General features: G+C 37.4%; 1 protein-coding gene across 3 annotated transcripts in view; it reads left to right on the plus strand.

The window, feature by feature from the left end:
- gprc5c (G protein-coupled receptor, class C, group 5, member C) overlaps window positions 1-13,690 on the plus strand; it is a 31,470-nt gene extending 17,780 nt beyond the window's left edge. For 2 of the 3 annotated variants that reach the window (XM_055150613.1, XM_020925066.2), the window contains exons 2-5: window positions 1,268-2,290; window positions 8,635-8,732; window positions 10,533-10,655; window positions 11,299-13,690. In XM_055150613.1, coding sequence (XP_055006588.1) covers window positions 1,303-2,290; window positions 8,635-8,732; window positions 10,533-10,655; window positions 11,299-11,331 — 1,242 coding nt within the window. In that variant the 5' untranslated portion in view covers window positions 1,268-1,302 and the 3' untranslated portion in view covers window positions 11,332-13,690. The remainder of the gene's footprint in view (window positions 1-1,267; window positions 2,291-8,634; window positions 8,733-10,532; window positions 10,656-11,298) is intronic. The other variant, XM_020925067.2, reaches the window with a different exon arrangement.
- The last annotated feature ends 661 nt before the right edge of the window (window positions 13,691-14,351 follow it).

Here is a 14,351-nt window from a genome sequence, read left to right on the forward strand (position 1 = left end):
ATGTTGATTTATTCTTGATCACAAAAACATTGGGCATAATGTCTAATTGATTTGGTGTTTTGGTTCTCAAGACAACTAGTTAATCAAAAAGCAGAATGAGTCTCTCATTAAGGTTGCCAGTTTCACTGCTAAAATCAAGTTGGTTTAAACTTAAAATGCCTTTCTCTGATCTGAACGGTGACTACCTAAACCCCAGAATCCGCAGACAATCATTATCAGTGCTAGTGCAGCCTCTGCAGTTCAGTGGGTGAATTCTGGAGGTTCTGAGTTTTCACATGAGGCATAGTCTGTCCATATTGTCCATTAGGGCTGGGCATCATTAAGAAGTTGCCAATATGATACATAACTCGATACAGTGCACTTTCGATCCGATATGATATATTTCAAATCGATACGGTTCAATAAAATATAAAGGCTAGATCACGGCTGTGATACTAAAAGTCTTTGTTAAACCACTTCTCGTGCAAATGGAATATGAAACACGCCCATTTTAATCCTCAAAACAGTGAAAATGTCAAATGTGTCATGAAATGAGTTTCCTTCCACTAAACAAAGAACAAAACTGTAGCACTGTAACAAAACAATGTAGTAAAATATACCAAAAAATACTCTTGGCGATATATCAATACAGCAGCCCACGATATCGATACTGTATCATGACATTAAACGATACGATATATCGATATTTCATTGTTTTTGCACACCCCTATTGTCCATATTGAGAAAAAGGAGTATGTGCATATTATTTGCAGTTTTAGGTTCTGGCAACTCAGGTTGAGCTGTGATTGAAACACCTTTTTTTCAAACTGTAAGAGCGCAGGGAGGCTACATACAATTCATTTTAGTCTTTGTTCACGCTTTATTAAAGGTGCTATATTACGAAAAATTGACTTGCTTTAGGCCATGTTGTACATCTAAAAAGCTCAAAGTGCTCCATTCCACCTTGTGATGTCATGTAGTGGTAGTTTTCAAGTTAACATGCACCTTTTACCTTTGGTTTAGTAGAGATTAGCAATTCCATGGCTGAAATAATCCTAGTGAAGGTGTAAGGAGCTTAAAAATACAAATACGCAGGAGTTAAACTTTAGTGAATGAAACAAAACACAACTCCAGGTATGTTTTTGATGAGGAAACAACATTATAGATCAGAAAAAAGAGTAATATAGTCACTTTAAACCACTTGAATAAATTTGGTGTCAATTGAAACCCAAAAGCCCAACCGAAAATATACATTCTCAACCTTTTTTTTTTTTTCTCTATTCTCCAGGTCTACCTCCATCCATCCATCCATCCATCTGAACCATGTCGACCAACTCCTCTGTCCCTCGTGGCTGTGGCTCCAACGTGGACTCTCTCTACTACTATCTGTGTGATTTGAACGCAGTCTGGGGCATTGTGCTTGAAGCGTTTGCGGCAGCTGGCATCGTTTTCTCTTTCGTTTTATTCATATCACTCCTCGCTAGCATCCCTTTTACCCAAGACAAAAACCGACGTAGCTCCATAGCTCTCCACGCCTTCTTTTTGATCTCAACATGTGGACTATTTTGCCTGACTTTCGCTTTCATCGTCGGGAAAGATTTTGCGACTTGTGCGTCAAGGAGGTTTCTATTCGGCGTGCTTTTCGCTGGATGCTTCGCTTGCTTGCTAATGCAGTCCGTGAGGTTGAATTTCCTTGTACGACGCAATTCTGCTCCGCCATCTTGGGTGCTATGTCTGGGTATGCTGGGTCTATGGTTAGTCGAAGTTATCATCAACACAGAATGGCTAATCATCACAATCGTCCGTAACCCATTTGTGCTGCTAAACATAACGCAAACTGTGACGGCAACTCCGACTCCATGCAACATTGCGAACCAAGATTTTGTGATGGCCTTGATTTATGTTATGACGCTGATTTTGGCATCTTTCGTGGCAAGTTTGGTGATCATGTGTGGGAAACACAAACAATGGAAGGTGGAAGGGGCGAGTATCGTGATTGCGACCCTGCTGTCAATCTTCATTTGGATTGCGTGGATTGTGATGTACGTTTTCGGCAATGAAAGAACAGGGGGACCAACTTGGGACGATCCAACCTTGGCCATAGCGCTAGTGGCGAATGCGTGGGTGTTTTTGATAGTTCATACCATCCCTGAAATCTGCTGTTTGACCGGTGAAGAGGAGGAGGAGCAAGGAATTGCACAGGACACGTATCAGAACAGAGCAGTGGGCTACGAGACCATCCTGAAGGAACAGAGCTCTCAGAATATGTTTATGGAGAACAAGGCCTTCTCCATGGACGAACCCAGTCATGGTATGTTACACAGGTAGTGGTTTTAATGGGTCACTAACCTCTATTCATGCATACCAGAAGACGTTGGAAATATGCAGAAGACGATTTCCTGTGTAGTTACCGACACTGGGCATGTGAGAAAATCCGTATATCATTCATTCATTTGTTTTTCAATATAAAACCAAAAATCAGAAAACGAAAAAAAAACATATTCATTATTTGTCTCCAAAACATAAATGAAAAAACAGATAATGATTAGTTTTTTCAGTTTTCGATTTTGTGTTTAAATGAAGAATGGAAAAAACAGATATGTGACTTCAGTGACTGCAATGCCGAACTTTTGCGCTGCATACGGTCTGAACCAGGACTGATCCAGGTCCAGGACCAGACCAGGACCAGACCGAGACCAGACTAGAGGTTCAGAGTCCACAGGTGGGCTGGAGCTCGAAGCTGAGGCTCGGAGTCAAAACTCAGAGTCCGCTCTGGCCCCGCTCTAGTTCTGGACCTGGATCAGTTCTGGTTCAGTCCGTATTTTTTATTATTTTTTGGTTCAGTCCGTATGCGATGCAAATGTCTGGCATTGTAGTCACGGAAGTCACGTAAACGGGAAACGGGCTGTTATCCTTATTTTCCATTCTTCATTTAAACACAAAATCGAAAACTGAAAAACAAATCGTTATCTGTTTTTTCATTTTGGTTTTGGAGACAAATAATGAAGAAAACAGTTGTTTTTTCGTTTTCTTATTTTTTGTTTTATACTGAAAAACGAATGAACGAATGATACACAGATTTGATAAAACCGTGGATTCAGCAGCAGCGCTCTTCACAACCTGCCAAAGAATAAAAGAAAGAATACAATGACATCTAGATGAAGAAAGAGTCAGTTTCTCAGTTTTCCTAGATTTTCTCAGAGCCCAAAGGAAGTTATCATCCACATGTTTCCAAATCTCTTCAGATTTTGTGACGTAAACGAGTGAGACAAAGGAAGACAGTTCTAGTTTTGGCATTTTAAGATGGACTTAGGTTAAAAGCTGAGCAAACTATATCAACTATAAATTTCAAAAAGTATTGTGGTTGCCATTAGAATCAAGACTTATCTTTTTAGCATCAAGAATTATTTCAAAGTGCATATTTAAAAAACATATAGTAGTATTAGGATTTGAGAGAATACTGAGATATAAATGACCAAGTTATACAGGATCAGGATATAATAATTAATTTGTCCCACAATGGGTAAATTCCAGTGTTACAACACACAAGTTCAAGTGCAGTAACAGGTACTACTAAGGTACTACTAGAATCGAAATAATTTGGTACAGAATCAGATTTTTTTTTTCAGATTCTGTATTTGAATTTATTTATGTGATCAGGGACAATCCACAAAAGACATCAACCTTATAAAAAAGAAAAAATACGATATTAACACAGCAATAGGTATCAAAAAACAGGTAATTTTTAAGTTCTAGTTCAACCCCCAAAAACAGAAAGATATCCACATTTACCATGCATTTCAGAAAGAAAGAAAAATTTGTATTTTGTATTTGTTTGTATGTTTGCCCTTGGGTTTAGCATCATACACACAAAGAAAATACATATGGCCTTTATAGAAAACCTCTGAATCTACTATTATTCTGCCCATGTTAAAGTATCGATCTGTCCGTTATGTAAAGCATCTAATGTAATGAAGAAATTAGATCCTGAAGCCACATCAGCTTTTGTAAGTGACTCAAAATGTCCGCCACTGCGTCTTGTGTGTGGACTATTGTTGACACTGCAGAATTTAATGCTGCTGTTACAAAATACAGATGTTTACAGTGACTTCAGTTTAGCAACACAGTTTCGATTTTTAAAAAGGGACGCTGGAAGTTCATAAGATTCATACCCCAAGGTTTTACTAAATAGGGTATACATTATTTTGAGTATAATCATTTTTAAAACATACAAAATGGGTAAGATACATAATTGGAAGTACAAGTAAAATTGCTATGCATGGGTTTCAGCTTAATGCATATAGGTGAAATTTTGAGGACTTTTAACCATTGAAATTACTGAAGCTACCTATTATAGGGCCATATTTAGGCTTGGTTCTTCTCTGTTCCACCTTGTGATGTCATGGTAATACAGGAAGTGCTCTATTGTGTTTTTAAACTTCATACACCTTCACTAGAATCATTTCAATCATGATACAGTGCAATATCTTGACTGAGTTTTGTAGTCTTAAGTGTCCCAGCCCAGGAAACCTCTACTGTAATATATACACCAAGCAAGATAATTGTGCTATAACTTGTATAGATAATGTGCAATATCACCCTGTATATAGGAACTCTGTGTATATAATTAGTACTGCATACCTCACGCCACCACCCTCTATTATTTTTTTTATGTCTTGCGCTAGTGCTACTTACTTACCATATTTTCTGCACTATTGGGCACACTCAAAAGTCTTCAACCCCATCAAAGAACGACTGCGCGCCCCACAATCCAAAGCACCATATACACGAATCCACTCGGGTGTCCCAGCATGACTTCAGTAAACTACAAAGCCGCACCACCCGCAGAACACGCAAACACACACGGAGCAGACAGCGACCGCACAGCGAAAAACACCCGCAGACACAGTCATCACTCCACGTCGATGAGGAATCGAATCTAGGAACAAACCGAAAAAGCGAGTGCAGTGTGTCACTTCTAGACACAAGTGAACAACTGAGTCACCGCGAACACGCCAATAATCCAGCGGTCCCAGACAGCACCCTCCCTACACGCCACAACTGAACAAAGCCCAGAGTCACCGTGAACGCGACAAACAAAGTCTGACTGACCCATCCAACTGTTGTGTTTCGTTTAAAGTCCAGTGCGTTTTATTTGTGAAAAAAGTTCAAAAATAGACCATTCAAGGACAGTACGCATTATAATCCAGAGCGCCCTATAGTGAGGAAAATACGGTATTTTTTTATTCTATTCTTTTTGTAAATTTCCAACGTACATGTCTGCACTGGAGAATGAGTTGCATTTAATCTCATTGTGCATGTGTATAGTGACAATAAAATGCTCAGGAATTACCAGTTTCTAATGTACTAAAGGTCAAATGTAGCTGTTAACTTGAAAACTACCGCTTCATGACATCACAAGGTGGGACAGAGCATTTTGGGTGATGTAGACAGATTAATAGGTTACTCAAGGGTTACTCAAGCATGTGTGAATGAAACAAAACACAACGCAAAACATGAAACTCTAGCCACGTTTCTAATGAGGTAAAAACATATAACATAAGAGTCAATTTTATGTAATATACAATACAAAACAAAGTATTTTATCTCTACAACTACAAATTCATTCAAGTAAATTTAGATTAATGACCCCGTTTCATTTTAACTTCCCTGTTTCTATGGGGACGGTGGCCACGCCTGTTGCCACGGAGACAGTTGCAAACAGACTATGAGTGATGCTCCTGGTGCTCGTTAGCTCGGTGACACTAACGAGGGGAGCACAACAGAGACAGAGACGGCAGGCGTGGGCGGGACAGTTAGACTCAAGTACTGCATTTTTTTCAGTAGTAATAAGGTTAAAAATATTTAGACCTAATGCAATCAAACCAACAATAAATAAACAGAAGAAACTACATAGACCATGATCCTTTGCTCTGTTTCAGTGCAGAATACATGAAAAAACACTGTTGGTTCAATCTTGGTTCTTTGTGTTATGATCAAAGTTAAGGCATTTTAAATGGAAAAAGTAGTATATTCACAATTTTGTTAGCCTCTATAAAATCTTGGATGTTGTTAAATTTATTGTTGTTTTTGAGAGTTAAATTTGCTACTGTAGTTGTAATAGCTACCTAGTTACGTAGATATCCTGAATTTGTTGTCATCTAAAAGTTATAACTGCTACACAAACTGAACTCAGAAATGACCTTAATCTTAAAATACTCTTCATTTCTCCATGGTAATTGACACGTCTGAGTCGCAATTGGGAATTTAAAGGTCCGTATTATGTTTCTGATCTGTTACAATGTCGTTTCCTCATCACAAACATACCTGGAGTTGTGTTTTGTTTCGTTCTCATATGTTTAACACAAATCTGCATATTTGTGAGGTCTTCTCTCAAACAGAAAAAAAACTCTCTTCCACCTTGTGATGTCGTGTAGTAATACAGGAAGTGCTCTACTGTATTTCCAAACTCCATAGACCTTCACTAGAATCATTTGGGTAATTTCAACGCTGTAATCGCCAATTGCTACTAAAACAAAACGTAAAAGGTAGCTGTTAACTTGAAATCTAACACGTCATGACATCACAAGGTGGAACAGAGCATTCAAAGCTTTGGAGATGCAGATATACTAATATAATAGACTAATAAGGGTTACTCAAACATGTGTGAATGAAACAAAACAACTCCAGGTCTGTTTTTGAAGAGGTAACAACATTATAACAACACAAACATTTCTCAAGAGTCAATTTTGTGGAATATAGACCTTTAAACTCAAAAATCCATTCTGAAATTTCTTCATCTTTGTCTCTATGTGGCCCTAATACACCATAGCACTGGAACCTCTGTATACAAAATACAAAAATACAAAACCTCTTGTCTTTCCAACCCACCATTCACCCATAACCACTCCAGTGAGAGCTGACCACAGCGCGAGGCTTAAGTGCACTGTATTTACACAACAGACTTCAAGTTACAGCTGGATCAATAAAGCTTCTATTTTTAGTGAAGAGGGCTCCTTAAATGAGCATGAGATTTCATATTGAGTGACTGAAAAAAAATACACCATAATTCATTGATGTAAATACCCAAGTCTTTTTATACATTTGTAATATAAAAGGACTCAACAGGACTATATCTGAACTAAACCCACTACTGACTATTATGTTTTATTTAAAGGGCTCGTATTCTATGTTATAATGTTGTTTCTGCATCATAAACAGACCTGGAGTTGTGTTTTGTTTCGTTCTCACATGTTTAACACAATAAATCCTGCATATTTAGGTTGTGTTCTTCTCTCAAACTGAAAACACTCTGTTCCACCTGGTGATGTCATGTGGTAAGGAAGTACTCCACTGTGTTTTTAAACTCTATACACATTCTCTAGAATCATTTGAATTATTTCAGCCCTGGAATTGCCATTTTCTTATGAACAAAAGGCAAAGGTGGCTGTTAACTTGAAAACTACTGCTTCATTATGGATCCATAGACTGTATAAAAGAAATGGACTAAGCGAGTGTGACGTCACCCACAGCGTTCAGCGTCATTCAAATGAGGCTCATGATGCTCACGTTTACAGGAGCGAATCTGGAGCCAGGCTTTATGTTATGAATAGGATTCTTTTTGATGGACAAAATGGCGAAAAAAAAAAATTTCAGGATCATGTAGAGCGGATTAATACGAATATTTTAAGACCAAAATGACGAGGCTCACTGCAGCAGGTACAGAGAGAGGGGTGACAAGATCCTAATGTAAGTCCATTGGAGCCAGGGTCAGAAGGAGCCAGAAGAGCCTCCTGGAGAACTTCCTATTTGGCATGAGGCGGCTACAGCGTTAGTTATATAGTTACTCATATATACGGTCTATGGGTGTAACAGAGCATTTTGAGTTTGGAGGTGTAGACAGACTAGTAGACCAGGATTACTCAAACATTGTAAAATTCCAGGTCTGTTTTTGAGGGGATAACAACATTTTCACATGGCTTAAAGCTCACAAGAGTCATTTTTGCATAATATATAACATTTAATAATTTCTCATGCAAACCTTTTAGCAAAATGTCACTGCTTAGTTTGGTTTAAAGTAAAAATTTCTCCTTGGATTTTATCAGATACTGTTCCAGATTACAAACAAGCACAGTCCTTTGTACCCACCTCAATCTTTGTACCCACCTCAATCTTTGTACCCACTTCAACTTTTTTTTGTGAAAGTACATCACCTACCTGTTGCCATGGAAATGATTTTGCTTTGCTTGACATGTTTCACAGTATTACATTAAACATGTCTATTTCTACAACAGACAAGCAAGTCCACCAGGTCACGTTACGGGTCAGATCTGTGGAGACGTTACATTGCTTACAGTTTGAATACATGTTTTTCATTGAACTTGTAAGCAATAAAAACACCTGTAACTGTATTAAATGTAAGATTAAAGTTTAATGTCATACTATGGAACATTCACGGCAAAGCACTATCATCTCCATGGAAACAAGCAAGTGGCAAACCATCCACCACAAAAGTTACACGGAGCACCTTTAATCCAAAAGTGACGTTCCTGAATGAATAACGTTTGTTTTCATACAACAAAACAATATTATAATGCGGATTAATTGCATTTTCAACCATTTTCTGTTAACTATTTTCTTGTCTTTCTTTTTTAGGCAAACCGGTGTCTCCCTATAGCGGCTACACCGGACAGCTGCGTGCTTCGGTCTACCAGCCAACAGAACTGGCCCTCATCACCAAGGCAGCAGCAAATGTGAGTCCATAAACATGATTTGGTTAAACATACACAGATATTTGAATGTATTTGGAAACTCACAAGCTCGTATGAAAAGATAAATGCTCATACTGCGACAGTAGAAAAGAAATGCAAAGTAGGTTATTCAAATTAGTTGCGTAGTTGTTAAAATCAAGATAACCATCGGTATATGACCTTTGCTTTTTGTTTTTTTCATAATACTTGTATTCAAATGATAGAACATGATGTCATAAAGTATAGTCAGTGGTGGATGAAGTACTCAGTTTTGTTAGCTAAGTAAACGTACAGATACTCAAGCAAAAAATACTGAAGTAAAAGTAAAAATATCACATGAAAAAAATCTACTTAAGTACCCGTTTAAAATGTACCTAAAGAGTAAAAGTTAAAAGTATTTTGCGTTTGAATAGAAACACTTCAAACGTAGTGATTTTGATACAGATTTGCGCTGAATTTGTTTAAAAAAAAAAGAAACAACTGACTCAGGTTTTGTTTTGTTTTTTTTGCTCAAACAATTTTTTTTTTAACTATTTTTTAGTACTAATCAAAAATGTAGTGGAGTAGAAAGTACTGATACTTTCTCTCAAATATAGTGAAGTAAAAGTAAAAATTATTCACTTGAAAATGTATTTAAATAAAGCATAGATACCTTAAACTTTGACTTAAGTACAGTACTTGACTAGCCTGATTCATCAGCTGGTTTCACTTTGTGGAAACCGTTTGACCTCGCAGCATTAGGATTCAGTCGCTCGATGCTAGGCGGGTACTTTTTTATTTAATCAATCGCTGCTATTTGGTCGTGATGTATGCAATGCGCCAAATCCTGTAGGAAGAAGGGCAATAATGTCTTTCCTCTTGATAAAATTCACCAAACATTCTCTTTGTTTCGGTTTTAAATCCTCGATCTTGGGAACTGTTGTCAACACAGAATGTATGTCTTCGTCTACATCCATGTTTTGTCTTCACACAGCTCTTCACTGATTGGTCGGTGCGCAGTCTACAATTTCCGGGGTTCTTGCAAACCGTCTAGTGTATTCCAATTCCTGACCTAGTCACTGGAGAGAAATTAAATTGAACGGAGGCCTTATGTGGCACCAGCCTGACTAGTACTTTACTACTTTAACACTGATACATTCCACCACTGATTATAGTGCATGCATGAAGTCATAATCTCAGATGGGGACAAGAGCCAGTTTTCCCTGTTGATGACATTGTTCTTTGCCAACATGAATTATAACTTCCCCCAACTGTATTAAAGGGCCCATATTACACTATTTTCTGGCCTATTTTACAATGTTTCCTCATCACAAACAGACCTGGAGTTGTGTTTTGTTTCATTCACACAAGTTTAACACACAAACCTGCATATTTAGAGAGGAAGAGTGCTTCTCTCAAACAGAAAACTTTCTGTTCCACCTTGTGATGTCATGTTGTAATACAGGGAGTTCTCCACTGTGTTTTTAAACTCCATACACCTTCACTAGAATCGTTTGGATCAGACCTGGAACTGTCAATCGGTAGTAACATGAAAACTACTGCTTCCTGAACATTTTGAGCTTTGGAAATGTAGGCAAACTAATAATAAATAGTTACTCAAACATGTTAATGAATCAAAACACAACTCCAGGTATGTTTTTGAGGAGGTAACAACATTATAACATGGATTAAAGCTCACAAGAATCAATTTTGTGTAATATTGGACCTTTAAAGATATTCATACGTATACCACAGGAAGTATGAACAATCCCATATCCATCCACTTCTGACAAATGACCAAATGCATTAATAAACTCCACACAGCGCGCGCCAGAAGCTATTCCCCGAGCCATAGCGCCCTCTGCAGGCAGCAGCGGACAGAGCACTCCCTCCACTCAGGCGGCCAACGGGACCACCACAGCCCACACACACACCAATGGCACCAGCGTACGTCACAATAGAAAAACTCTCTCTCTTTTATCTAATGATTTCCACTTTTTCCACTGCCACAATCTACGCAATCCAGCTCTGTACACAGCAGCGCCTAGCAACCTCACTGTTAGCGTCACTACTTCCTGTCCAATTTTGTCTTTATGTGTTTGTTTTTTCGCCAAGTCATGCTAAAATGAATAAATATTTAAAGGTGCACTATGGAACTTTTTGGTTAGAGGTCTGTCAGCTGCTTTTTTCTATGGATATGTCATTGCTCTGCCTGGAATGTTCCGCAGTATGACATTAAAAAGCTCTGCCTTAAATTTATTCAATTACAGGTGGTTTTATAGCTTAAAAACACCTAGAAAATCAGGCGTTCTGACTGTGAGCGGGGTCGCCTCTCCACAGATCTGATTGTAACTTGGTCTGGTTTGGTCTCTGTGAAAATAAAAAGGTTTAATACTGTGAAACATTCCAGACAAAGCAATAACATCGCCATGGACTATTAACTATTTCACTTCCAATTTCAGCTAAAATTTCTTTATCTTCTTGCTTGATTCTGGGACATTTGGGTCATGATATTTTAGTTTTCTAGGTGATATCACTCACAAAAACTCGTCATCACTGAAAGAATAACATGTATTTATTTTTCTTACAGGGAAATGGTCTACACAGGACGACCCAGTGGTAAACTTTAATCTTAAAACCCTATATTTTCCTCACGTATTTATATATTTTACATTTTTTGGGACGACTACTGACGGCTGGATTATGCCCCGAATACAGCATATGTTATTTATGTTGTTAACGGGATTCAATGCACTGAGTTGACGCTACTACTAAGACTTTGTTAATTCATGGACAAATGAAGGAAGCTGACGACACTGAAGAAAAACGGTTGCTACGTGAAAAGAAGTAAAAAATGTTATTCTTATTGTTTCACAATATGTAAAACAGAAGACTACGTTGGCCCTTCATTGTCTTAATTTGCTGCCTCAAACTCATAGACTGTATAAAGAAGTGGACTAAGTGAATGTGACGTCACCCAGAGTGTTCGGCTCCAGTCAAATGAAGCTCACAGAAGCTGCAGTTATGGGGGGAATTTGGAGTGTAGTTCCATATAAGGAATAGGTATTGACTTATAGACAAAATAGCAAATAGAGTGGCCTTAATATGAACATTTTAAGACCAAAATGAGGAGCCTGGCAGCAGCAGTTACGGAGAGAGGGGTAACGGTTTCTCAGTACAAAGTCAATTGGAGCCAGAGTCGATGGAGCCGGAAGCGTACCCATGCTCACTTCCTATTTTTAACGCAGTGGGGAACGCTTTAGCGATGTCCATTTATATATATACAGTCTATGCTCAAACTCTAAAACAAGCAGCCCACAATTCTGTACAGTAAATAATATATAAGGTTTCAATCAGATCACTTTATGTGTCCGTTTGGGGCAATTTTGCTTCTTGTATTATCAAAAACATAAAAATAACCAATGCTTTTTTTAAATATAGGAAACTCTTTGTCTGAGTGAAAAGGAAGAGGAATATTTCAACAGGATTTTTCCTACTTGTACTTTAAAGGTGCTCTATGTAAATGTTGTGATGGAGGCTGCCTGCTTGTCTCCATGAAGCAGTGTTTGAAAGTAATGAAGCAAAAAAATAAAAGTACAATACTTGAGTACAATTTTAGGTATCTGTACTTTACTTAAGTATTTTTACAGTGGATATTTTATACTTTTACTTCACTATATTTGAGAGCAGCTTCCTTTACTTTATCCTCTACTACATTTTAGATCTGGACTGAAAAGAATATTTTTCTTTACAGTGTGAGACCTGCTGAAATTTATTCTGAGATTTATTTTTAGCACATTTACTTTGAGTTAACATCCCAACTCTGAGCAAACCAAATCAATCAAACAAAAACAGCTAGAAAAAAATTAAGAAATCCATTGAATCAATTGAATCGTTACGCTGTCACGTGGGTGGTAAAAACAAGGAAGTCTAGCACCGTGTCTGAAGTTGCAGCAGCTGATTTCGAGCCGAGGATGATTAAGTAGTTCTAGCTCCACTGTTTCCCGTTTGTCCTGGTTTGTTTAAACTGTTTTCCGCAATAGTGTCACATGGCCGATATCACAAAATCAGCGAATCAGGAAGGCACAAGTTCCAGTGATGTGGTCCAATAAGGACTCAACTAGAGCTCCTATGTCAGTATATCAACGTTTTGTGGGAGTTACCGGTACCAGATCCTTCCGTCTCTAGAACCATTTTCCATCGGATTAGTGTGGACGAACACTGCATGCACAATGAAAACAACTCGAATACGTACTAGTGTGGATGGGCCTTCATGCTTTGATAGTTCTAGAAATCTCAACAAAATACTTGTACTTTTTACTCTTAAAGTATATTTTTAAACAGGTACTTAAATACTTAAATACATAAATTTTTCCTGTGATAGTTTTACTTTTACTCGAGTAACCTTTTGCCCCTGTATCTGCACTTATACTTAAGCAACAAAATTGTGTACTTCATCTCCCACGGCCATGGAGATGTTGTTGCTTTACCTGTAGTGATTTAAAGTATGGCATTAAACTCATTGGAGTTACAGGTCAGATCTGTGGAGAGGCAACCCTGTCAACAGTAATAATAGAAAACTTCATCAGAAAAGTTACATAGAGCACCTTTAAATCAAATTTTCTAATTGTGCCAATATAAATGTTTTGTTTGTAATATTATAGTGGCTTTCTAATATTTTTTTAAGATTAGAAATTGAAAGAAAAGTTATAATTAGCTAAAGTCAAATATTATACCTGACACTGAATCGAAAGACATGGGACTGTTATGACTGTAAGTGACTAAAATAACTTAATGACATGTTTTTATTTTTTGTACATTATTTTTCAAGGAGCTGTTTTAAATGGATGCTTTGTAAATATCTGATGAGTGCATGTATTTAAACACCGTTGTTATTGACTACTATCTACCAATCAAACATCTCTAGATCAACTTTTAGTATTTAAGGTTTAGTCTCTGGTGTAAGCATGGAGGCTTTTTATGATCGCACTTGAGAAAATAAAAAAAATAAAGATAAAAATGATCAATTGCAAAACTAAATCGACTCGTTTGTGTTATTTTTTTGGGCTCATGTTTTGTCCTGATACACAGCAAAAACTGGAGGGTTAAAATTTTAGGGTAAAATATTTCTGAGTTTTTTTTAACACCAAGAGTGTTATTTTAACTATTTGAAAGTTAAATGGGGGTTCCATTTGGGGTTATTTGCCAGAGTTGATGTGGTTGAGGTTAATTCAACTTCCTCTAGTGCTAATTCTTAGTGTTAATTTGGCTCCTCCCATTCACTTCCAACTCTTGTGAGAGAAGACCAGTTTGAACCAGTTTTGTACATAATTTCATCTTAAATGAACTAAAATAAAGTAAAAATAAAATAAAACACCTCTGTGTGTTGTTTAGCTAAATCAGGATAACTCTACAAAGTGTTTTCCGTTTACTCTCAAAACGTGAAAATAACTCTGGCTTCCGGGGTTAAACAGGAACTTTGGTCCAGTATTACTTAATTAACATTTCCAAAAATGTTAAATGAACTCTAGAACAGATTGGACTCATATAAACTCTGAAAAAATGTTAAAATTGATTCTGTGAGAGTCAATTTTAACACTATACTTTTTGCTGTGTATAGACCTGCTTTAGTTCTGTTGTAGT

The sequence above is a fragment of the Boleophthalmus pectinirostris genome, unplaced genomic scaffold (assembly GCF_026225935.1).
Source record: "Boleophthalmus pectinirostris isolate CB_2022bp ecotype Guang Dong unplaced genomic scaffold, ASM2622593v1 HiC_scaffold_14, whole genome shotgun sequence".
NCBI lineage: Eukaryota > Metazoa > Chordata > Actinopteri > Gobiiformes > Gobiidae > Boleophthalmus > Boleophthalmus pectinirostris.